The sequence below is a fragment of the Prinia subflava genome, chromosome 4 (assembly GCF_021018805.1).
Source record: "Prinia subflava isolate CZ2003 ecotype Zambia chromosome 4, Cam_Psub_1.2, whole genome shotgun sequence".
Lineage (NCBI taxonomy): Eukaryota > Metazoa > Chordata > Aves > Passeriformes > Cisticolidae > Prinia > Prinia subflava.
In genome coordinates this window covers 62,060,239-62,087,224 of record NC_086250.1, presented here as the reverse complement: position 1 = coordinate 62,087,224, position 26,986 = coordinate 62,060,239, and the positions used below count along the sequence as shown (strand labels likewise).

The 26,986-nt window shown below is 38.1% G+C and overlaps 1 protein-coding gene across 1 annotated transcript in view; it reads right to left on the bottom strand.

The window, feature by feature from the left end:
- The window catches only part of PTPN12 (protein tyrosine phosphatase non-receptor type 12), a 70,981-nt gene that overhangs the window by 5,569 nt on the left and 38,426 nt on the right, over positions 1-26,986 (bottom strand). Inside the window, exons 7-14 of the mRNA XM_063396948.1 lie at positions 25,539-25,598; positions 22,878-23,020; positions 21,400-21,466; positions 20,744-20,821; positions 20,555-20,653; positions 11,433-11,518; positions 3,320-4,284; positions 314-391 (exon numbers count right to left, since the gene is read on the bottom strand). Of these exons, the coding sequence (XP_063253018.1) occupies positions 314-391; positions 3,320-4,284; positions 11,433-11,518; positions 20,555-20,653; positions 20,744-20,821; positions 21,400-21,466; positions 22,878-23,020; positions 25,539-25,598 (1,576 nt within the window). The remainder of the gene's footprint in view (positions 1-313; positions 392-3,319; positions 4,285-11,432; positions 11,519-20,554; positions 20,654-20,743; positions 20,822-21,399; positions 21,467-22,877; positions 23,021-25,538; positions 25,599-26,986) is intronic.

Below are 26,986 nucleotides of genomic sequence, written 5' to 3'. Positions count from 1 at the left end.
CTGTACTGCATTTCCCCACAGTACCATCTCATTTCCATACCCTTCAGATTGAAAACCAGCTCTACTAATATTCAAGTCTCCAATTCCTTAAATATCATATAATACCGTATTTAGTCAGAAAATGAAAAGTGATTTCTCTGTGTTCAAGGGTGTGTAGAAGTTAAACCTCAAAATAAGCTGCTGCACATGCTAGATTTCATTCCATTTTACAATTTGCTCCAACAAACTAACCAAAAATCAGGGGTACTCAAATACAATACTGACATGCTCTTCACATTTTATCTCCAAATATCACCAAACATCAAAAACTCACTCTGTTCACTTGCTAATACAAATGACTCTGGTGTTCTTTCTGGGAGCGGGGGAGAAGAATCTTCACTAGCATCAGCATCTAAATCAAATATGACATTTAGACAAGTTAAAAACATAGATTTTTCTTCTAGACCTTTAGAAGTTAATCTTTTCAAATATGAGATAATCCTCAACTTGGTATTATATCTAAAACAAAAGAAAAATTTTGTCCAAGTATTATAAAACATTTTGGTTTACCACACTAGCACTGTGGAGCAACTTCATCTAACAACATTAACTTCACATTAAGGGCGTAGGATCAGTTTGTGTGTTATGCAAGCAAGAAAACAAAAACACATTTTTATTCTAAATAATTTGGAGGAAAAAACTCAGTAACTCCAGTTGAGTACTTCTTGTTCATTCTTTCAGGTCTCAGCTTTGCTCACCAAGTCCATGTTGAGACCACTGATATGGTTAAACAGCTTAGTGCAAGGTTTACTAGGCAGAAGGGTCAATAGGAGCCAGAGGAGATGGCTACTGTTGGTGCCAGTGCCACATCCTGTCCCCAGCCTGTTCCTCTCACCTCCCAGGAGTGAACTAACACGAGCTGTTCTGGCAGCAAAAGCCCCTCTCCGACCTGCTAAGAAACTTGGAGTAGTAATTAAATGTTTAAAACGATTTAAAGTAGCTGCTGCCGTAAGAAACCTCATCTGACATCTGTACTCTGCACCGGATTCAAAAATACAAAGACACATTTCAACTAATAGAGCCATGAAGCTTGAGCTGCCAGCATGCCCAGCTGCTGCAGGGACAGAATTCCATCAAGTTCCACAAGCCATCCTCTTCCAAGTGACTTCTGAGACCTGCTCTATCTCAAGTTTACAGCACAAGAACACCTTCATTAACAGTAAGAGCCTCTATAAACCCATCTGATAAAGTCGCCATAGATATGCTCTAATTGAAAGTGAGTTTTTAGGGTTTTGTTTTGGTGTTGTTGCTGTTTTATTGTTCTCTTTGCTTGGTGTTGGGTTTTGTTTTTGTTTTTTTTTTCCTTTTACCTCAGGGTACAACTACTTTTGACTTCATTTGAATGAAAAAGAGGATTTAACTGTGTGGTAAGATCATGCACACCAGCAGTTATGGTTAGACACTAAGGGTGCTGGTAAGTTCAGACAAGTTTCTCTGGTGATTGCAGCCACATTCCCAGCTTCAGACAGAAGAGTGCTGAGTCAGTATGAAAATGAGAAAGCCACTGTAAATAGGGTTTAGGATCACTGGTGCAAAGGGATCTAACCCTATATACTCGAGTCCCAGAGGGATTACAAGACCTGCAACCGCAATGTAAAATGGGAAGTGTTCCCTATCATACAAACAGGGAAGAGATACATCCTCATTAACAAGAGATAAATGATGAAAAAATTAATGCTAGAATTTTAATCAATTCCTGTGAAATCATCACCATACCAGCAGCATAAGGGCTGTACTGTTATTTCAAGACGTTTCTGATACGCAGTTACATGAAACAAATTCTAGAGTGAAATTTCTCCAATTCTTTATCATATTTATGACATATGACTTATTTTATTTGCATGTACTTATAGCATCTACATAATGAGATGCACAGAGAGGAGATAATTTCCAAACAGTGATAAACAATGATTGCTCTGGGAAAGAAGAAAAAAATTCTGGCTAAAAGGAAAAATACAATAGCCTGCAAATCCATAAAACAAATCCAAGGAGAACTGCTTGCAAAGTTGAAATAACTATGACAAAAGGACTTTGTCAGATCTGCAGAACATCTTTTAAGTCACAGTGTTAAAAAGATACCGGTATGTGCAAGTATTGTCCTGTGTTTACACAATGTCCCAAAATCTATAGATCTATAGATACAGTTCACAAGATCTATACATCTATATCAAGATCTACAGAAACAGATTGTTTTTAAGGCTGAAAACCAGTTCACATCTCTGGATGTATGACTTTTGGTGAACATTCAGTTCACAAAGCCAGCATTTTCAATTCAGCTGGTTCTGCATCTTGCACCATACACTGAGGCCCATTTCACTTCAGAACGTCACAAAGTCTGCGCAGACTCCTGAGGTAAGGCCATCCCTGTACACAGCTCCAAGCACAGGAGTCTGAGCTGGATCCAGTTCATGTTCTTCCTTCAGCTCCACAGCCTTACTTCTTGTTTTGTTGGGCTTTGCACAAGCACTCACACCAAGGCCTAATCTGTTCTTTCCAGCTACATCCTCCATCTGCTCTAAGTGTGCCAACCTGACTGAAGTCTGCACCTGCATGTTTTGGGACCCTTTCGCCTTCAATAAATGATGTTCTAACTTGTAAACTTTCACAAAAAAAACCCTCAAAAAAGTAGTAAAAGATAAAAAGCCACTAAATAATTTTCAAAGTGCTAAAGCATAACTTGGACTTCTAGATGAACAGTCTGTCACCCTCAGCCATGTACAGAGAAAGAGGAAAGCACATCTGAATATTTACAACACCATCAAAATGCAGGAGCCAAATCATGAGCAACTTCAAAGACCAATGCAGGGAATGAGGTTACAGCTACATTTTTACGAACGGCACATCAACCAATAAGCATGAAATTATTATGTATTTGCACAAGCCTATTGAAAATGCTTTGACTAGTCAACCCCCAATTATTATAGACACTTCCATGAAATCGGGCATAGAGAAAAAATATGCACTAAATAATAACATAGAAACCTACAATTACATACAGACCTACAGGAAGGCATTATAAATAAAACATTAAACAAATGCTCACAATAAAGCTCACAGTACAGCTTTTGAAGCAGCTAACCATGGTCTGTAGTACCTTATACCAAAAATAGCTCACATGCAAACTGAAAGCAGTCATAAAAAGTTGTGCCCTCTCTGAAGCTGCCATACTGCACTGATTAAATTACCTTTAGAAAATTGCATTGCAAAGAAATTTATGTTGTCCAACTCTACAGATGCAGCTAGATAAAGAGCAGCACTTCTGAATCTCAGTGAAACCTACCTTTGCCATCTTCAGAACATGTTACAGCTGTTAAGTCTTGCCTAGCAATAGACATTGGCAATACTTTTCTGGCAGAAATGTTTTCAGTATTAGTGGCAGCAGAGACTGTGGCACTTGCGGTTGACACATTGGACGCGCTTTTGCTCATGGCTCTGTCCAAGTCCACCTCATCCGTGTCAGAATCATCTGCATGGAGAGGATTAGTAAAACAGAGGGGTGCTCGAACAGAAAGAGGAGTATGATCAACAGTATCACTGGAAGGATGTTCAGCTGGGGTGTTTGATGCTAGAGACAGAGTTTTAACACCGTGACACAAAGTGTCTGAAGACAACTCTTCAGACACGGACGTACGCAGTGCATTTTCAGGCCCCTGTAGTGACCATGTGGCGTGTCCCTTCTCTGCCAGAGGCAGACGGTCTGGCCTGGGTGGGGTATCAGACACCTGCTGGCTCTGCAGACTTTCTGGTGAAGATATTAAGGCTGTGTTAGACTGTGGCACACTGTATTCCATACATGAGTTTTGAGAAGCATCTACAAATGAATCCCCTGAAATCTGTTCCTGTGGGTTAAAGCTCTTATCAATTACACAGGATGACGCAGGCTTAATTTTAATTGCATGTCCCCTGTTCAACAGGGAGTTCCCATCAAAGCTTCGTGGTCCCTCCTGAAGAGGCACCTTCTTGATCTCAAAACTCAAGTTGCGCTCCAGCCTCCTCTCTGTGTGTTCGCTGGGTTCGTTCTTCCCTGAATGTTCTGTGGACTTGTTATAATTCTCGTTGAGGTCTGTTGAATGCTCTGATGAAACCATGTGCAAAACTGGCTTTGGATGGTATCTGTCATTGTCCTGCCACACCGTAGTGACTGTTGGATAAGCTGATGGGGGAGATGGTGTTAGGATCGGTGGTACTGGCTGAGGCTCCGGAGGCTGCAAGATTTCTTCTTTAGCATCTCCTTCTACAAGGCAACTGCAAAACAAACAAGACACAATTATCTAAGTTTTCTGGATTTTGACAAGATTTTAGATATCTATCATCCATTTCCCACTGCAGTAATTAATGCTGTAATACCAATATCAAACTTCACAGAGCTTTCATCGTGCAGACAATGGTTATAGAATGTGACCAGTGGGGTAGGCAAGAATTAAGTCAACACACTCAAAACGTCTTTCAGAATATTACAAAGACATTCATTCAGGCCACAACTAATCCTCACTAATAGTTCAAAGATTGCTCACATCCTTTCCCAGAAGCATTTTGCAGACATTGCAAGACAGGCCCTCTTGTGGCAGCATTTCACTACTTTTTTCCTTAAGTGGTTCTGAGAAACTTGACATATGGATTTCAAATTTCAATAAAGCCAAGAAAGATTTCTTTTAAAAAAATCCTTATAGCCCACTTACATGAATATCTTGCTTCAATTTTATTTTTTGTACTTGTCCAAAAGGACTGTATTTTTATGTTTGCGTATTTGATGGTCTCTGCTTAGTCACAAACCAAATTTAGCTGACATGAGGTACATACAACATAAAAAATATTCCCAGTAGAATTTATTATCCAAATTACAGTGCATATTAGTGACACGGCAGCACTTAGAACTGCAGTTCATCTCAAGATACTTAAAAGGAGAAGTTCTTCAAGCATATGGTCAGATTAGATGCAGAGTAGTTGACTACAAACATTTTGCATAACTGATGAAGGCATTTTTATAATTTCCATTTCTTTAAAAATCCAGGAGGACCTGGACAAGCTCGAGAGGTGGGCCCACAAGAACATCATCGTGCTCAACAAGGCCAAGTGTAAGGTGCTGCACCTGGGCTGGGGCAACCCCCAGCATCCACACAGACTGAGGGCTGACCAGATGAGAGCAGCCCTGTGGAGAAGGACTTTGGGGTGCTGCTGGAAGAGAGGCTGGACAGGACCCAGCAGTGTGCAGGAACCAACTCACCACAGTCCAAAAACCAACCATGACCTGGGCTGCACCCAAAGCTGCGTGACCAGCACATGCTCTGCCCCTATACTCTGCTCTCATGAAACCCTCCAGCATAAGAAGGACCACACAATTGTACAAGAACTCTGCCTACAAGAGAAAGGCATCAGACAGGCTCTCATTATTTGTCTGCATGCCACATAATGAGCAAAATCAAAGTACTACTTTGGCTTCTCTGCTTCCAAACCATGCCTAAGAAGGACTCAGCAAGTGCAAATTCTTGAGACCATCATGACATATAGGAAAAAAACCCAGAACAAAAAAAGCCCAAGGACTGTCTCACAATTGAGTCCTGCAGAGAACTAAAAGCATACCTGACTTGGGACACTTGCTACAGCATGTTTCACCCTAGTGACTTTGTAAGCACCAAGCTATAGCAGTATGTGTTACAGAACTAAAATCTTTATACAGGGGATTCCATACCAAAGAGAACCGTTGGGACTTCAGTTTGTGAAAATCCTAACCCCCGAAGAACTGCAAGCTTCCCAGCTTCCAAATTATCTCCTCCAAGTTCCTGTATCTTTGTATCTGGAAAACCCCAGATCCCCTTGCAGTTCTGGCTGATCTCTTCTATTCTCTGCCTGACTCCTGCCACAAAGAGCTGGGCCTTGAATTCCTTCTTTTCCTCTCCTCCCTGCACTGGTATATTGCCATTTTTCTTTACATTAAAACAGGAGAAATGCAAAGCATATCAAAGCAGTTTAACAGAAGTAATTTGGCAACTGTTGCCTCTAAACACTGTTGAAAAATGAATAAGCTTGAGAGTAAGTTGTTTGCCAGAATTAGTAAAGACAAGACAGGAATGGGGGGCACATAAGTCTTGCTCCAATTTGATACACACTAAGGACAAGTGAATTCCCTCCTCTTGGGTTTCTCTCCTCTGTTCCAAATGGGGAAGGGAACATGGGGAGGGGACAGTGAGTGCACTTGCACAAATGTTTACATGCCCCTTTTACCAGCAGTGATGCTCATCAGTAATCTCCACTAAATCCTCCTACTGAAAATAATGGGTTTCCCTTATTGACCTGATTTTACTGAGCCACAGTTATTTGCAATCAGCAAAACTAATTTCTTATCTGGTACAGACCTAACATTAAGCATTTACAATTATCTAAAGGAGCAAATTAGTATTAAACTAGATATAACAGGGTTATAGGTCAACAATACCAGTCAAAATTCAGTAAGTTCTTCACCAATTACTGCTCAATAAAATCACTTCACCCTTTGATCTACTGGCAAATAGAGCCTTGTGTGTATTCAAACAGTTCCCTCAGACACCTCCATAGAACTGATGATACAGGAAATGCTGCACAAATCAGCAGCCCAAAAGTTGATTAAACAACTTCTTCCTACACATCTCAACAGAACTACTACAATGTGCCCAATTGCATTTGAAGTTAAATGTCAGTCCTTCATTCTTAAATGAAAGCTTACAATGAAAAAATGAGAAATTATTTGCAAAAATCACTCTTTGCCTTATTAATACTGAAGGATATCTGCCCTCAGGAATTTGCTTTGGAAATAATATTTCTGTTTGTTTTCACACAGCAGAAATATTAAGATATGAACACATTCAGGAGATCTGTTTGGCAGCAGTTTTTTTCTAAAACTCTTGTGAGTCTTGGGCGTTTTGGGTTGCTGCATAATGCTGTCTTTGGGTATGTCCTTCAACAGCTGTGCTCCAGAGACATTCTGCCCCCAGAGGCAGAAAGTTATCCAAAAATGAACTAATATTGTTGAAAACAATGGGAGACAGTAAGACCAGCTTGATTTAAAATACCAGGAAGCTCATGAAAGAGGATACTGAGACAGAAAAGAGTCAGTGAACCAGAGAAAGCCATCCACTCAAGTGAGAGAAGTAAGCTTCCCTGTAGTGTACCTTTAAATAAACACATATGGTTGCAAAATCTCACTGTGGGATAAAAAAATAGAAAGCTTTGTCATGACTCAGCCTTCAAGTGCCTCTTCAGATACAACTGCTCCTGATTATCTTGGAATGCCACTGCCTCGGCACCTCCTCATTTACAGCTGGAGGTGCAATTTCCCTGGGTGGCTGAGGCAGCTTTTCCGTACACCTTTGCTGCCACACAGCCTGAGCAGCTGTGCCCTAGTGCCAGTGGCTTCTCAGGTGTCAGGTAAGCCATGAATTAGGCAATAACAACTTTTTAAAATTATTTGTCATAGTAACAATTGCACACAATTTGTCAGGAAAAAAACCCCAACCTTCCCACAGCTTTTAACCAATAATGTATACATGAAAAAAGCCATTTATTGCTCTCTCTGCAATACATGATAAATTTTTAGAATGTTTTAAAATCTAATGCATTGTACCTCTAATGGAAAAGAGCTGTATTACTAAAACTGTGCACAATGGGTTCAGATTGAAATGAAACTTGGCCAGTGTTCAAAAGAAAAAAAGCCTTAAGTAATCCACAGTTATTCTATGGAGCGTACTGGTGTTTCAAATAAAAGAGAGTGATGCCAAGGTCATGGAGTGCAGCTGCTATGAACAACCAAAAATAGACACCAAGCTCTACATCCTCCCTCATCATTAAAATAGGAAAATTAAACTCAACATAAGCAGGCTGAAGCTAGACAACCAATTATTCTACTTTAGCATTAAATCACTGCCATCCACGTGAAAGAAAAGCTGCAGTCCAGCGAGTGAAGCTGTTGCAAATGTACCACAAATAATTTATATAAAAATAAAACTAATTACTAAAAATAACCAGCTGGTGAATTCATCTCTTAAATTTACTTACTGAGGCTTTTTGGTTTTTTAAATTGAGGCATACAAATTAGAGAGAGTTAACTAAGAAGGAACACCCATCAATGAGTTTTATCTTCACTTTGCAGGGGATAGAAAGAGATGGTTTGCAGGGCTTGAAATGAAACAGAATAACATATAACCCTGGAAATGTATTTACTGTGATTAGACTGATGTCCAATCAGAATCTGATGAGAAGTTAAATTGCTACAGTATTTCACCTTTTCTCCTTCAGACAGCAGCACGTAGCTCTTCATTACTTCATATAAAAAAGCTGTTAAATCATCTTTGCTTTTTATGAGTTTATTCTAAGTTTATGTTTTCATTTCTGACTGCATTTGAACTTGAAAATAAAGAACTTTTCCTAACCAAAATAAAGCCTGACTAAAACAAACCACCTCTTTTCTCAAATACTATAGAATCGACTACTAAGCATACAAGTATTTCAAGGACTGATACTTGAAGGTATTAAGGTGCTCCCTCTGAATTCTGACACATCAGTCACGTAAAATCAAGCACAGTCCTAAACCATGCACTTAAAACTCAAGTTTTTTGCAGTCTTATATCTAACAATATGCCCTCTTCTTAACCTGAACATAATTAAAGCATGTCTAGCTTTCCATCCCCTCAAGTCCTCTAAAGAAAGGTGACTTGCACAAGAAGTGATCATCAATTGCCAAGCCAAGCACTTGCTAGGAGGAGGTGCTGATGTATGTGCTAATGAGTTGTTCTTGTTTACCTCTAATAATTAAGGAGTAATATTAGAAATTTTTATGTTAATGTCAACTGGGGAGAGACATGAAGCTAAATGACTACACTCACATATTGTACAGCAAGTTTAATTACTTTACAGCATTACGAGGTGATAAAAGATTGGAAGGCAATACAATTCCAAAACCTCTACAAAACAAGTACAGCTAGATGCTTCATGGCGACCTAATTAAATAAAATACCAATTTAACACCCTAAAGATACTTATAACTTCCAAGAAGACCTAAAAGCAGTCTAGAAAGTATCACTCCTTCCCCTATACATGCCCAGGCCAAAGCAAGTGCTAAAAGGATTAATTATACCTCTCTGAGTAAGCTTCCTACCTTGCACAATAGAAGTCTTTAGTGACATCTTATCCTTAGCACAGACAAAAGAGTTTACATGATATTAGCTGCACTTTCAGAAGAAGAGATCCTAAAGTCTGAAGAAGATACTGAGATGATTTCATTATAATATTACAAACAGAACAAGACAGAGTGACAAAGCCACCTTCACAGAAAAACTCTGCCACGTCCTGAGTGATTGGCCATGGAAAGGGCTGCAGAGGAGATGTCACCATCTCACCCAGCAGACATGGGGCTGTCAGAAAACAGCTAACAGCTATCAAAGACTTTACTATCTAAGCAAACATGGCTTAGTCCAGTAACAATATGGAAAACAAGCATCCTGAGGCCAAGAAAAAAATCCCAACTTTTCTCCTGCTCACTCAGGATCATCTCAGGCAGGTTCACCTGAAACCAAGCTGACCCAAAGTACTCTGCAGTGTCAGTCCCTACAGACCTTTTCGCTTTAGAAAACAAAGCAAATGTTAAACCTTCCCTTAAAAAAATGCAGCTTGCTTTACTAAATACACATTATAAAGCCATTTACAGCACAGATTATAAAGAATGTAAAAACCTTATTTCTTTTCAAAAATAGTAGCTTTAGCAACTTGCTTGTAACCTCTTCAGAGACAGCGCATGTAAACTCAAGTACACATTTGGCTGGCAACCTAAAAATGTTTCCTTGTGCATATGTGGATTAAACTAGAATGTTTCACTGATTCTGCTCTCCCATCATGCCCAGGAAAAGGATGTTAATCTATGCCAAAACATCCACAATACACAAAACCTGGCTCTATGTCTTGACTGAATCAGGCTGTAGAATTGAAATAATTACCCCCCACATCAAGAAAAAAAATGCTCATTAGTGGGTATTTTCAGCAGATGTGACTAATAGCAAATAAAGTCTTTCCTCAGAAGCATCTTCCAGGAGGAGTTTAATTTTTTTTTTTTTTTTTCAAAAATAATCTCCATTTTAGAAAGATAACAGCTTTGGTAAAAGCTTCCATTTATTCACCTCTAAGAAACCAATCTGCCTGCCACTGCTGGCAGATGGGAAAGTATTATTTTATGGAAACAGGCCCAAAAAAACCCCAGGCTTTACGGAGAGATTAAAAGATTTTCACTTAATGCAGCAAGTAAAGAACAATCAGTGCAGATAAGACAGATGTGTGCTTAAACATGAATTACATGAATTATACATATATTAATATTACATGAATATATAAAAATGATATAGACTAAGGTACACCTGAGATTATTTCAAGCAACACTAGTAAGGAAATCATCTATTGGATAGAAATCATATTTCTAAGCTCAGTGATGATGTTTCAAGAGCTTGGAACTCATCATGAACACAGGTTGACTGACTCCTCTGTCATTATCTTGATCTACATAATTGAAAACAATCATATTACTATCAATTTCAATTAGGAAAAAAAATATATTGCCTACATAGCACCAAGCATGAAATTTGTTTGTAAAAAGCCCAACTAACTTCCATCTCTTTCTTTATTTTAAAGGAGTTATACTTTCCTTATGCCTAAATGTTATGCAAGAACATCAGCTGGCTGGTGCCTTCTTACATCATTCAACAACTACAGGAAACCCAAGTGCTCCCCTCATATTTAACTACAGCCAATGTAACACAGGCAGGATCACCTGGCAGAGGCCACTGCAAGCTCTCTACAAACCTGCTGGGGGAACGGGACACCCAGCTTAGGAGAGCTGCTTCTTTAGGCTGATGAATCTGTTCAGATTTACTTTTGGCTTCTGTAAAGCTGTGTCTAGGCATTTTAACCTCTGCTGAATGAAAGGATTGGTGAGACCAATGCTTCTCAATAATAACATTTTGTTACCATACTCTAGTCGAAAACAGTACTTGTCTGAGATTTTCTCTGGAATAAATGGGTATGCCTCATTATGGTTTTGTCTCTAAAAATGAGGGTTCAATCATTATCTGAGGCTATTTTAAGTTTGTTTTGCTGCTACCACCTAGCAGAATTAAAACACAAGTAGATCTAACATATCTGACTAGTAAATTTGTCTACTCAGAGATGATAATTGCAAGGTTGGTATATTTAAACACAGACTTCCCAAAGATATTACAGCTTATATTTAGAGTCAATTACAAGACTTCTATTTGCATTATGTATATTTTTATTTATAAACACAACATATTAATCTCAAGTCTTTATAGTATCAGTAGCTTTACTCTACTTTTTATTCATCTTTCAGCTTCAAATAGTATAGGAACACAGTTAACTACCTGCGGGTCCGTGGAGGCTTTGGTGGAGGAGAATCCTGTTTCTCAGCATCTGAAGAACTGACAGCATTTTCTGTATTATTTTCATCCTGATTAAAAGAAAAAAGGGTATTTTCACTCATGGCTGTAAAGCAGATACACACAATATTTGACCTGTGAGGTCCAAAGGTCTGTAATGACACTGGGCAGTAATATAAAACACTATGACCTATTTTTGGCTATAATACAGAGATCACTTTGAAAACTCTATTGTAAATGCACAAAATTATTTTTTATCTTGTGTATCCAACTTCAGGTTTTTCTGACTGAAGATTCTGGTCTGCTTGCCATTGAACAATCCACTAGAGAAAATATTCAAAAGCTGATCTTTCTTTAGTAGTGAGCAAGCTCTAGTACACCCTCCCAATTATTCATGTTGAATAATTAAATGAATAATTGGATAACAAAGCATTTATTTTCCAGTCAGTCTAATTATTTTCATTTGCACAATCACTCCAGTGAAGATAAGAATAATCTACAGTGTTGTAAGAAAATAAGAATGATCTTACCACTTGTCCCCTAATGCATTGATCTAAACCACTTTTAAATCATCTCCTATTTGCATACAAGAAAGGTTAATTTACTCAGCAAAGCATGAAGATTTTTATTTCCCTTTAGGACCATAAATATAAAAGACATATTTTATATATGCATGTATTTATAAATCCATCCTATATACATGTAAAATACTGTTGTGGGTTAACCCTGGCAGGCAGCTAAGCCTCACAGAGCCACTCTCACTCATTTCTCCACTCCACCCCTGGGGGGAAAGAAGAACAGCAGGAAAACTCGTGGGTAAAAACAAAATTGTTTAGCAGGCAAAGTAGAAGTGGGAGCAGACAAAAAGAAATCAATCAAGCAATGCAAAAGCCATCACTCAGAACCTTCCACAGGCGGCCTTTGCCAGTTCCTGACTGTGCAAACATCCTTCAGCAATAGCTGCAGCATTGGCTACACACCACCAGCAGCACTGTTTTCAGCACAGATCCAAAACACAGCGCCCCAAGAGTGACTGTCAACACTGTTTCAACCCAGCCACTAAGCAAAAATAAGGAAAAAACCATGTGTGATTAAAAATCAACACAGAACATGCAACAGTCTAAAGCTGACATAGCATTTCCAAACATGTCCCACAGCCAAAGACCCAACACAGCCAAGGAGGACCTTAGTGTTATCTTAACTTTAATGCTCATTTTACCTAATGGCTTTTCTTGCAGGAGTTGTCTTTTCAAAAGTAATCTTAAAAAAGAACAACAAATATCCCAATTCGGTGTAATACATTTCAAAGCACCATATCCCATTCAGGCAATAGGGTCTGCTATCTGCCAGCCTATCTGCTGAGACTGGTGATAGAGACTGACCTTCTTCAGTCTTACAGAACAAAGGGGAATTCCCTGTGAAATTCCTGCCTCAGATATGATAGTTGCATTTGAATTCACTGAGCAATTTTTGCTTTGGAAGGTAAGCTACATGTTGCCTCAACAGTTAACTAACTTCACTTAAATTTAATTAGTTAGTTTTGTGTTTTTAATTTCTATTACTTGTCTTACAAGTGACCATACCACTGTTGGCTACTATGAAAGTCTACTATCAAATTCTATTCCTCGGTGTACTAAGTGGAGCTTTACCTGTGAAGAAAAAAATTAAATATTTTGATCTTTCTCACTGTTTTTCCTAACTGCCCCCATTAACTTGCTGTCAAATATAATATTGCACAAGTACTCAAGCAGAAATACCCTATTGTTCCCTAATTATTCATCCCTAATGAATGAATTGTGCTAGCCCTTTCAGGGAAATTGCACAGGGAGTTCGTTGTTCTGTTGACCACTAGCTGTAACTATCAGGGTTTTTTTGGAGTAAGATTCAATTAGCAGATAAAAGCCACTCACATTTAAATGAACACAACTGAAGCTCCCACTGCAGTCAATCAAAGTTGTTTGGTTTTCATAGAATCACAGAACAGTTTGTGTGGGAAGGGACCTTCAAAGGCCATGAAATCCACACCTCTCTGTAATGAGCAGGGACATTTTTAAAAAGATCAAATCACTCAGAGCCCTGTCCAAGCTTGGCTGTTGTCAGGAATGCCAGGATGGGGCCTCTACAGCCTCTCTGGGCAACTTGTTCCAGTGTTTTATCACTCTCATCTCATAGAACATTTCTTCTTTCCATCTAGTCTGAATGTCTTTGAATTTAAAACCATTACATTTTGTCCTACTGCAACAGGACCTCCTAAAGTCTGTCCTCATCTTTCTTATAAGCCCCTCTGAAGTACTGCAAGGCCACACTAAGGTTTCCCTGGAGCCTTCTCTTCTCCAGGAACAACCACAACCCTCTCAGTCTTCTCAGGTGACCTGTTCATCCCTCTGTTCATCTTTGTGTCCCTCCTCTGGACTCCAGCTGCTCCTTCCTGTGCTGGACACCCCAGTGCAATGCAGTACCCAAGGTGGGTCTCACAGGCACGGAGCAGAGGGGCAGAATCACCTCCCTGTTTGCATCCACATCTGGGTCCCCAGCACCAGAAACATTACCATGGGGCATGAATATCCAACCCCTGTTACCAGCTCCTCTCAAAAAAGTAAAAAAGCATTTCCTACTTTTTGACGTCAAGTAATGAGTGACCACACAGATCATTTTGCCTTTAACAACTATGGACATCAATTTTATTGCTTCATTCAGGCAGGGGACCATGCTGAAGCTTGGTGCCAAAGATGTTGAGGCTCCCAGTATTCAACAATAAACTCCTTTTCCTGCTCAATGGTTGTGTCATGCTCCTCCCCACTTCCCCCAGTTGTGCAATGCAAACTCTGACTCTCTCCCTTATGTACTGGTTACTATGGATAGCATTAAGTGCGTTGGGATTGTACAAAAAAGGCTCCCTTACTCATAAGTACTGACAACCCAAGCTAGAAATGAACACATCCTGAACAACTGCCCCCTGAGAACAGAGCAGGCTGTGGCCTTGCTTCAGCACCACAGCACATCCCCGTTTCACAAGGCAGAAAGATACCAAAACAGCGAGACTCCACAGGAGCTCCTCCCCCTCACCACCAACTTCTCCATCCTACAACACACTGGAAAAGTCTCCCAGTTCAGTTCCACCAGCACAGAGGTTTTCAGGAACACATTTCTTATTTATGCACTCAGTTTTCTAAAGGGTATTGGCAAGGGAAAGGGTGTGCCTGTTGTCTCTAGACTAACTTGTCCAGAAAACAAACCAGCAGCTGCATCCCTGTCCCTCTATGTTTGTAAAGTGAAGTGTTTGTGAACAGAATGTTTCCTGAGATATGCTTTTCTCACAGGCTGAAGAAAAGGCTTATTAAAGAAGCTAACATATGTCAAAGCTTTTTAAAACTCCACATATACAGTAAGAAGCTGCTTCTAGTTGAGACAGGCAGAAGTAGTGAAAAGGCACTGCCATTTTTGCTACTGGTAACAAAATGTATGTATAAGCCTTACAAAAATGTATAGTATCTAAACTCAAATGTCCAAGGCACATATACAACCACAGAGTTTACAAAAGCAATTCCTTGAAAAAAAAATTTCAATCCCCAACAAGAAAACCTGCACACAAAAATAGTACTTTCAAATTTAACACCAGAAAAGCCAGTGGTAACCCCAAAATCATACACAGACAAGGCTTCAGGCAGAGAGGTGTTCAAAACTTTCACCTGTGCATCAAGCTAAACTCCAGACCCATTCACTGTTTTAGTTACATTGAACGAGGAGCAAGAATGATTACAGGAATTACTGTCACCAGAAGAGAGGTACTTTGCTACTTTCCTTAATTAACTCAAAGGATTGATGTTTCTGTGAAGTCTTCGCTTACTTTTAAAGAAGTCATTCCCTGTTACTTGTTCTCAGTTCTGTGTTACAAGAAATAGGAATAACCAGAATTTTGAGTATTTACCACCCTTGAGTGACACCAACTCACAGATTTCCCTGTCACATATCACACTAAATGAACAGGGCAACATGCAGAAAAACTAGCACGGAGCGGGAGCGAGGAAGCTCAGCCCTGAAAGTGAACGTAGGGTATCTCACTGGCTGACTGCATCTGTTGAGAAGAGCAGATGGTGGTATTAAGAAAAAGCCTTCCACAGCCTACCTAAGCACAGCTTATCGACATCACTCAACACTCCCTTGCTTCTCAGACAGATGTTGCATTCTCGGGTAGAGCACAATTTTTAAAAGTATCAGCTTAGACAAACCAGGACAACATATGTAGCTCACGGGGGTCATCATACAGAACAATGTTTTAAAATGGATTAACAAATGTGCAATTCACTAAGTGTTCAGTGTAGCACCCTGCTTTCTCACAGAAGACAACTATCCTACTGTGGCAGGCTTCTCACTGCAACATGGGTACACAAAAGAACAGGATCTTTCCCCAACCTCTGTGCAATCTTGCATCAAATACTCCACAGTTCAGGAGTTCCCTTGGAGCTGCTCCCCTGAGGGAGTAGCTACTGAGATCAAGTGAAACTGCTCATAGCTAGGAATTCCTAAGTATTCTGTTAGATTGCACATATGTAGTGTGTATACCTGCCCATGAAAGACTAATTAACAAATGACCAGACCACAAATTCAAATACTTGGTGTAGATTGCCCCATGTCTACTGAAATGCAGAGTAACTTCTGTTGCTGTAGTAATGCAGAGAAACAGGGAATTCTCACAGCAGAGGCAGTGTCTGAATCCAGCTTGCTAAGGTAACCCAGCCTGTGCTATCACCTCCCAAGGGGACCTTTCCCCCACTGCTTCCTCCACTGGCTCAATCCCAAAGAGAGCTGTCACTAACTTCAAGCAAATACAGGATCACAGTCTTAGACTGAGATTTCACACACAGTGCCTACAACTCAAAACCTTTTGCCCAGGGATTACAATGTATCCTTTTCTTTTGGAGCTCACAGTGGAAATATTTCATGTCATTCAGAAGCTTTGGTACTGGTAAAATACTGGCAAAATTACTGCAAAGACTCCTCCAGAAGTAATCTCATGTTTTCCCTTAAAAGGAATTGAGGCATTCCTTTTACCCTTTTCATAAAGGAGCATGGGAATCACTGAGCATCAGCAGATAAAAAGAGAAATACTTCAGATTGAAATGATACACTCAAGTGACTCAGATTAAACAAAACATTCCAACAGAGGCAACGAGATGTCTCTGATGATTTTTTAGAATGCTGCGATAACAAGAAATATCCTTCCAAGCTGCCAAACAGCAAAGAGAATATGAACAGCAGTCTTCTCACTTACAGTTTCTAAACCATTAATGTTTCAAATAACATTCTTATAGCAGCTGATTGCTCCACTTCTAAAAGTGCAGTCAACCACAGCAACAGAGCTCTGTCGCTCTTACAGCACGAAATGCAAGAGACACTGGAGAGTGCCAGCACTGCCAGAATTTGGAGAAAGTGTTTGTTAACACAAGCTTCCACTCATGGATAAGGACAAAACAAGCACTGGCAGTACAGTAACATGCTTGGTACTGTCAAGAGAAAAAATTCAACGGGAAACATTTTTGAATTGAGAGTGAGCTTGGTTGTTTGTCTTTTAACCAATTTTCTGATTTCCAAACAGAACATCTAACTTGATTAAATTCCATGTGATTCAGACTTTCCAAGACAGCTACAGTTCACTTCAGCTCATGAAGAACCTTCTCACATAACTCATAAAATATTTTACTGATACAAATCTGACAGATACCTTATCAGATGACCAAAACTAATGATCTCACATATATTCCAAAGATTCCAAATACAACACTAAGTGTAATATTTTCATAGCAGCACTAACAAAGCCAATGATGGTGAGAAGCACAGCTATTGACTTGAAATAAATGACAATATGATCAAGAATTTCAGTGGCAAGGGATTCAGTCCAAGACTCTGTTCAAACTTAATTATTTGGTAATTTGAAAGTACTACTAAGTAGGGGAGGGGAATCATTCTGATTTTCAAATTCAGCATCTGAACTCTTTTCTTATCACAAAAAAAAAAAAAAAAAAGGCTCCTGAGCAGCAATCCTTCACCCTAAAATTTGGCTGCTTTGCGGTACTGTTAAAAGTACTGGTATCTGAGCAGAGCTTTCCTTATTTCTTTTCATTTAAATACTTAGTGTTATGTTAAACATTTGTAGATCTACCCATGCACAATAAGTGTAAATATATGGTAAGAATAAACATTTACTACATTAAAGCACATTAGATATTTTCTACATGGTTTCAAATCCATCACATTCTAGTGGAAATTCTAACCCTATCCTAAGTCTGCTTTCAAACACTGCATGCCTTGCAGCTTTTTACACTACTGTTTCCAGCAAGGCAAAGCTGGCGAGTTCACAGGACACACGTTTGGGACTGTGTCTGAGCTCCTTCCCCATGAATCTCGCCCCTCACTGCCAGTCAGATTAACTTTGACTGGATGTCACTGCAAGCCCTGCCCACAGAGCCTCTGGAACTCAACCCACTTCAAACACTGCTTGAGATGAGAACAGCAACAGGAAAACAAAACCATGAAACCAACCCTGCAGAGCACTCTGGCTCTTCACAGTATTGTCAAAAGAGAATAAATGACACACTTCCTCTTCAGCCCAGCAGCATCTCCTACTTAACTAACAGTAACATCCAAAGTATTTTACTTGGAATTGTTTTCACTGGATATAATTAAAACTGTTCACATATTGAAGATTTCATAGTTGCTCTAGCATGTGCAGGCAGAGTAACATACATGAAGGAGCCTTAGAATATTACACTGTATTTAATGAAGTTACTTGAAAACCTCCTGCCTCAGAATTAGTTTTTTAACCAAGACACATCCCAGAAAGCTTGTTTGTTTTTTAAAAGAAAGCAAAGTAGAAAAATTCTGGGGAAAATCAGACATTATACACAACAGATGCTACATGACATCCCTGGAGGTAAAAAAGGAGCTTTGTCAGAATATCAAAGTGATGTCTCAAGTGAGCTTCAAAGTTCTGAGAATAGGTTAAAACTACAAGAAAATATTTAACTGGATATGGTAGGTTTCCCTTATAAATCCAGAACAGAAGCTAAGCCTATACCCACTAATTCCTTGAAAGCAAATTTTCTAACAAATGGACAGTACCAAATTGAAGTATCAAACTTTTAGACACAGAAATTCTTCATCCATGAGACTTTTTTCCCCTCAACCTTTCTGCAGAATTATTCAAGTAACAGTAGGAAGTATCATCATTTCCCAAAACAAAAAAGGCTATGGTAGTCAGACAAAGATTTACTTTGCCTGCTTTCAGCAGTGATCAAAAGGGAACTCCCAGGGAAGTACAAGATCAGAGCAGGCATACAGGGATCCTTCCCTAGAATGTTTTCCAACAGATTGTAACTCTGGAATTTCATGGGTCAGAGGTTAGTGAAATTCATGGAAGAAGATTCCAAGATGGTGAGATATTCACCCCAAAGATACAGGCTTTCAGCTGCAAGGAGCCCTGCAGTTACATGTCACACTTTTTATACAAATGTTACTTTTTTATTAAGTCTTTTAGGTCTCACTGGTATTCCTTAGAAAAAGTTCATAGTAATCAGCTTTCTGTTACTCAGCCTCATTTGTATCGAACCTCAGCCATTTTTTTCTCCACCTCAGTCTGGCTGTTCTTTAGATTAAGCCTTCCAACACCTTTGATCCTTGTCCAGTTGTTCAGTGTACAAATTCTGTAAAATGTTTTTGAGATAAGCAGATTTGCCATGCAGTCAGTAGTCAAACTGCAAGGTACCCACACAAGGACATGACATTCTCTGCTCTCACTAGTTTCCAAGTAACTGCTAAAATTCAATTTCCTTTACAACTTGTTGATCATAAACCAAGACCACATCCAAGTAAGACTCAAAACTCACACTCCATCACTGCCTTTGCAGAGCTGGGATTTATCCCTCTCTCACCCCTATGTACATTACCTAACCATTTTCTATTTGGTCTTGTTTTATCAATCAGAAAATCTCTCAAGCTGTGCTGAAGACAGCACTTGCCTTTGTTACAGAGTATCACTGTATTGTGCCACAGCTTTAATCATTTCTGGAATATGTAAGTCATTGAGTATATGTAGTAATAGGAATAAGTAAATAAGAGACATTTTTTCATTCTATATAAGAGCACAGACACAGGTCAGATTTAAGCCAAATAACCAGAAGATACAGTAGACTGATCTACCTGTTATTTTATGATCACAGCTCAAGAACTTAGAAATTACTTGTGTACAAAGCTAATCAGCCTGCATATTCCAAACCCTGCCATGCTCAATTCTCAGGAACAAAAAAGTCACCCATCAGCTTAATCAAACCTGTAACAAATAAAAGCAGTCAGGCCTATCCATACTGCATTTAGTCAACAGGCTTCTTGTCATGACTCAAGACCTCAGAAGTAAAGCATGAACTGATACAAATTCTCAGGAGCTAGCAGAAGGGTGGGTGCCTTTAATCCAAGAATTGAAAACATTCTAGACTTCCTAGAAAGCACAGCAGAAGACAGCTAAACACCTAAAATAAATGGGATGCTTATTAATACAAGGTAATTTAAAATTGCTTCCAGATATTTCAAAAAGTCCTGAAGATACTTCTCATACTCCCTCTAGAGAGCTATGGAATCTACATCAGTTAGGGACAGAAAATCACTGAATAAACAAAACACAATCCAGGGACAAAGGGTGGTAACCGAGTTCTGGACTGTGGGAGAGAAAGAATATATGCATCCAAAAAGCCATGTTTCACACAGCACCCAGCAACAGCCAAGAAAACAAATCCAAACATAAAAAAGAGGATAAACCTATAGGGGACATGAAATTCAAAGGGGAAGGCCAGAAAGACAGAAAAATCCTCAAATACTGTGAATACCAATGAAGAATTTTTTTCCACTTCCTTCTCCTTTCTTAAAAGGGTAGAGCATGAAGCTCCCTGACAAAAGCATTTTAAGCTTGTTTTTCTCTCCCCTAATCTATTTCAATGCAAGCAATACTTTAAAAAACATGAGAACTTAATAAGATCACACCATTGAACACTTTAAAAACAACTTCACAGGAGAATTTTCATCAGAAGCTAACAGCTACATATGGCAAAGACACCTACCACTCCATCTGCAATCTTCCAGTCTGCACAACTTTCATATTTTTGCAGTTGCTTTTCAAACAGTTGTGCTATGGCTCGATGGACAAGTTCATACTGCTCCTACAATAAGGTACCAGATAAAAATTACTGCACAAGATCTTTTTAAAGAATAGTGATATGTTATCACATTCATTTAAAAATAAACTTTACCTTTGTTTGCACTGCAGAATGCCTCTGCGTCCTCATTTCCTGTATTAAATTAAATACATTGAATTCTTCAGGTATTTTCTGAAATACAGAAGCATGTTAATTACAATGACATAACTGTCAGAACAACAATACAAAAGCTGTTAAACATAAAAAAAAGGGCAACTTTTATACGTAAAACTAATCTGTTCTCTCCACGCTGCAACTATTTAATTTTTTTTCAAAGCAGCTCCAAAGTGACATTTGATTTAGACCAGATGAGAGCATTTCAAGCATTTTAGAAATGAGATATGTCATTAATATGACACTGCAATGTTAACAATGCTTCATAATCTAAAAATCCCAGAATAAAGTTGTCCCTCTATATTTGAACTGCATGATAAATCAAAAAGACTGAGAAAGCTGCATTCAAAAATCAATTTATGTTGAAATTTATTTTTTAAAAATTAGAATTTACAGTGACCTTTTCAGATAAAAACTTTCTGTCAAATGGAAGTAAGTTCATACTAAAGCATGAATACAATGAAACTAAACATCCAACCTGTCAAGAGAGTTCCAGAATGTCTTAAACATTTCACTATTTTTGAACACTTGGAAGTTCAATCAATCACTGTTATGAAATTACAGAATATCATGAAACTTCTTTTAGGATTCCTTACCCCAGCTTTAAGCAAATTCCATGTATAATCTATGGCACAGATGGCTCCTGTTCTTCCACACCCTGCACTATGAACATGAACAGATAGGTGTTAGATATTATTTCAATTTGATAAAAAAAAAAAAACTATAAGCCTTACAATTCATAAGTACATGTTAAAAAAAAAATCCGAATCCCTCAACTATCATTTTAATTTCATGCCTGACACTACAGTATCTTAAAAATAAAATCAGCAGTGCAAAATGCAGCATTGAATCTTTTAATGCAAGTTTTCATAGCCCTTTGGAACTGAAGTCATGAAAGATGATTCAGTGCTGACAATTTTATGGCCTCTTTCTTTTGTCACACTATTCCCAGGTACTGCTGCTTCATCAGGTGTTGTCTGCTCCAAGTTTAATGATAAATAATGTAAAATGGCAGAACAGAACACATTTAAAAAACTTGCCACAATTTTCTGACTGAGCATCACATCTGTATTTTCTGCTTTTTAGGTAAAAACCTAGATCTGGAAGTTTAAGAATGACAGCAAACTATCTTATTTATTTTTCTTAATTATATGAATTCCTCTGTTTTACACATGCAGAGTTATAATTAATGCATATGTATTACATGATAATTACACTGTTGTAAAGAATCAACATTCAGAATTATCCTGACATTCAAAATGAACAGGATAAAGTGAATAGATTTCAGTGCTTAGTCAGTTTATGGTTTTAGACCTCGCTTAGGAGTGACAACTCAAAAAAGAATGCAGCCCTTGAAGGGAATAACTCAGCTCTAAAGGGTTAATCAGTCCTGGGAATTTAACATGTCCTGGCTTATAAATCTGTACTCAATTTTTCCTGACATAACACATGAACTTTTGTTGCTTTAAAAAGCCTTAAAAACAATAGGCAAGATTTCCAGATAAATTGTCAGAAAGTGTCAATTCAGCAAAATATTTTCATGGCAGTTCAGTCTCAACAGTTCCTTCTGTTAGCCAGATTTCAGGTCAAGGATGGAACTGTTGCTCACAAGTAAAGACTTCCCAACTGGAAACCACAGCCTGCTCATTAAAGATCTTTTTGTCATATTAGAACACAGACAGAGTTCTTGGTGAAGCATGTGCTACATAGTCTCTCCTATTGAGAATGGAGCCTTTACTCCCAAGCTGATTTGCAGTGATCTTCAAAGTCTGTTTTGTCCTCATGAGGATTTACACCTTAAGAACCTCAAAACAGGTCTCCTTTCAAAGGTTCATTCTCTTCTGATTGATACTCTGCTTTAAACTGAAGCAAAAGCAAAATTTCACTGTTGCATCAGTTTGAGAAAATTAAACCTGCATGATTTTGAATTAAATTTTGACATGAGAAAAATTTTTTAAACTAAAATAAGTAAATAAATTATGACTTAGAATCAAAATTAGAACATCCCATAACAAAAGCCTAGACATCAAAAAATGAAAATGCTTAAAAATGAAAAGATAAATACACTTGATACCTGCAGTGTATGCAAATAGGAACATCTTCATGCTCCTGGTATTCTCTCATCAAGCTGATCATATCCAGAATAGAATCAAAAGACGAAGGGACATCATGGTCAGGCCAATTAACATAATGAAATTGATAGACACTCCGAGTCTCCTAAGGGAGAGGCAGGAGAAAGGTGTTAATGGTAACACATATTTGAGTTTGTACTAAAGAAGTAGTTCCATGAACCTTTGCTTTGACATGCAAAGTCATTTACTGGATTAAAAAGCCCTACAGCTTATACCACTTCAAAAATAGAAGAGAAATTCTGAGGTCATATTGCAAGTGCTGATAATGCATAAGATGCCCTATGGGACAGTTCAGAAGCCCCTCTATATTAAATGGGTAAAAGACCAACAATGCTGCACCATAAGAAAAGGTTCTATGTCTTTACAGCTACAACTTGGAAATGGAGAAAGAATCTTTCATGTGGTCTTTCTTCTTCTATTTGTACCTCATACATATGAACTTAAATTGAGGAAAAAAACCAGGGGCAAAGGTGTTGTTTTGTCACATTACAAAATAAAATGTGTGCACATGTGCACAGGTTCACAGAGGAGAATTAAAAAAACAGAAAAATTGACACCATATTTAAATATGGATCACACTTGCAACAAAAACAGGTACACTTTTATTCTAGGAACAGGAGCTACAATAGTGCTAAAGACAAGGTAGGAAGCAGGCTTTAGAAGAGCTTGGTTACTCAGCTACCTGAATCCCTGAAAATCCTCTCTCATCACTAGCCAAAGCCTCTCCAGCAGACCCAGTAGCTGGTTCTGCTGCACCTTTCCATGCTGGTGTCACACCTCTGGTTCCAGTACACCCCTCAAAGCCGTGTCCTGCAGAGCATCAAGGTTTTGATCCACATTCCAGTCTACAGCTTTGAGACCTGCACTACACCTTCTGTTTAGTTATGAGGGAAGCAACATAGCAGGTCTCTTGAGCTTGCACATTTATCTGGTTTTGATGCTTGACTTTTCCCAGCTCTATGGAAACACCATAGCTAATTAAAACAAGAGAAAACACAGCCTAACAAAGCACAAATTTAAAAATCTAGATGATTATGTAAAACCAAGGTCATCAGTAAAAAGGGAGATTATAGCTATCTACTAAGCTCCTCCAAGAAATTTCACTTAATTACTCTTTTAAAGATCAATGATTTTTCATATTAGCAGAATAGTAAGGAAAAAAAGATTTGTTTTTTATATGAAAATCAAAAATTTAAAAGAACCTTTATAGTCCTTTTTTTCTACTGCCAATTATAAACTAAATAACAGAAGTTCTTTCTTGAAAATAATCAAGTTTTAGTCAAACTGATTTTCCTTCTAGAAACTAGAATAACTTTGTAGATTTATGGAAATTTTAAATCCTTTTGAATAGTTTCTTTTTGTATGATAATCCACTGCAAATGCTACAGAAGTGACAAAACATATAATTATTCTGGAAAACCTGAAAGCAAACTGAAAAGGATATTACTTTATGTCACAAATACACTTTTTCTCCCCAGTGCAAGGCTATGCTTAGAATTCTTCGAAGAAAGATGAAACGTCTGCAGTTAATTTTACAGGAATCCTCAAGCAAATCTGCTCCATAAATCTGAAGAAAAGCCACTTTATCAGATGCACATATCAAACATCAACACATCTTGTTAACCCTTTCAGTTAAGTTGCTCCTCATAGAAACAAACTTCTGTTTCCTTGCTAGGATCAAAAGCTCAGCACCAAGTGCAGCTTTTTGTAGCTGCTTAGTTTTTAAAGAGTACAGAGGCTTCTAATTGGGACAGAACTCCCCACAGTCAACAGCCAAACATCATTTGCATGTATGGTACAGGCAAGCAAAATATACACCAGCTACAGTTTCTGTGTAAGTAGTTTGTACAATATTCAGGCATTAAAAGGAAGGCAGGTTCTGCTTTGGGGTATTTGGTATGCAGTTCTGTTTTGAAATGCACCATTTCAAAAAATGTCACAAACCCTGATTACTACACAGAATTTCTGTTATCTAAACTGTCTCACAGCCCAGTCAGCAATGAGCACTAACAGAAACAAACTGATTAAGTTCATGCATTCCTAGCAAATACTGCAGACAAAAATTATTCCCCAAAATTACTCCCCTCATGATTAAGCAGTTTTTATAACTGCTGTGGTATCTGTTCTTGAATTGGAACAAAGCTTTGCTAAAGAAAACGTAACCACAATTGAGACTAACCTGTAATAAATTATTTATTAATGCAGATTGACAATTAAAATGACAGGTATTCTGTAAAATGGACTTTATGTCCATTTTTATGTTATGCTTTGTGTTTTTACAGGAGGGCTCTACAGTTTTTATTTACTGGTAGCTGCTTCTCAGTCAAGTGAAGTCTGACATTTGACATCTGACATTTCAGTGTAAGTTTATAAGAAAAGCTTAAGCCATTTGGGAAAACAAGAACATAGATAAAAGGTGAAGAGTTTCACTTTTTCTCCTTTATATACTAAGATTTTAACATCACTTCCAAACTTTATCATTTACATACATAATCAGTACCTAAAAAAGTGAAGATATTTTCACGACATTTTCTGACACTGTATAATTTTGGAGACTTTTGAGCAACCATTGAAGGTGAGACCAGAAGCGACTGTGTACTTACGTTTTGAAATTCAAGTAATAATGTTCTAATGAAGTAATCTGTTCTTGCTTGCTCAGCTTCCTAAACATGGGAAAATAATGCATTGGAAAAAAATATCAAAAATCAATATTCAACATACAGGACATAACTAGAACTCAAACTTTAAATTCAGGGGTCTTTTTTTAATTTATTGGTTTTGTATTTTTGATCTCCTCAAGAGAGGGGCAATCAAAACACTGATTAACATACCAGCAAGTTAGCTGGCTACACAAGATGTGCAAAACGCATTACTTTTACTTACATGCGCGACTTTTAAAATAAAGTCTTGTCTGTTCCAAAGTTATCAATGAACCATGTAAGAATATTCCTAAGTGTCTCTTTTGCTTCATTTCTCCATACTTTTAATTTACAGATTGCCTTTCACAGCCATCCCTCTGTAACACTTCTGCTGTATAAACTTCACCCTCTTAGCACTCTATCCTGCAATGTCTCCTATATTCTTTCCTTTTCCATTGTTTTCAATTAAAAGTATCTAAAAGAATCATTAATTATCTTAGTTGTGACCAAAAACCCAGCTTCTAGCTTACAGAATTTTCAAATCTTCCTTCGGAATATCAAGGAAAGTTTGTAGTGCAGAAATCAAACAGTATTATTGTACTTTAAATACTAGTAACATCAGAATTTGAAGATGCCTTTAAAAACTTGGTATTACAGCTTCCCATGGAGAATTTAGGAGACTTCATAGATGCTTTCAAGTGTTTATCTCCTGAGAATTTACCATTTCCCATCAACAATTGCCACACTTTGCAGGTTTCAAAGCAAGGCAGCCCACATACACCTGAGTCCCTAAAGGTAACAGATTCTCAGCTGAAGCTAAGAAATCAATTACAGCAAACACACAAAGCCCTTTCACCAGTATCACAAGGAACAGGGCAAAAAGCAGCCAAATTGGAATTGGAATTAACTTACCACAGGAAAAGGTTACTCAGAATCTTTACAGACTAAAATTTGCAAGTATATATTTTCCTGACAAGATGAATTGAAATGTATTTAATTCTTGTTAGACTATTTCAAAGTAGTATTAATAGCTGAATAAACAGGCATGTAAACTCTTTTTGAACACCTTAAAGCACTTCATGCCAATTGACATAATAAAAATAACCTATTCCAGTATTACTTTCAGTTCACTCAGAATGCACAAGTCATACAGACAAAACAACTGCACAAGATTTTGATTTCTTGAGTATGGTACAGACATTCAAGCAGCATATAAAGCTCAAGAAATAATACATAAAAAGAGAAAAGACCAAGGGACACAGGTTCCCTTTAAAAAAATAAAACAATCATGGGGAATTCAAAAAAACCACAGAGATGTGAGATGTGCACATTCCTTTGAGAGTCCTTGTGTCAAATTTAGAACTGAACAACTAAAAAGCCCACTACAAACTGTTCATTGAACATTTAAGTGA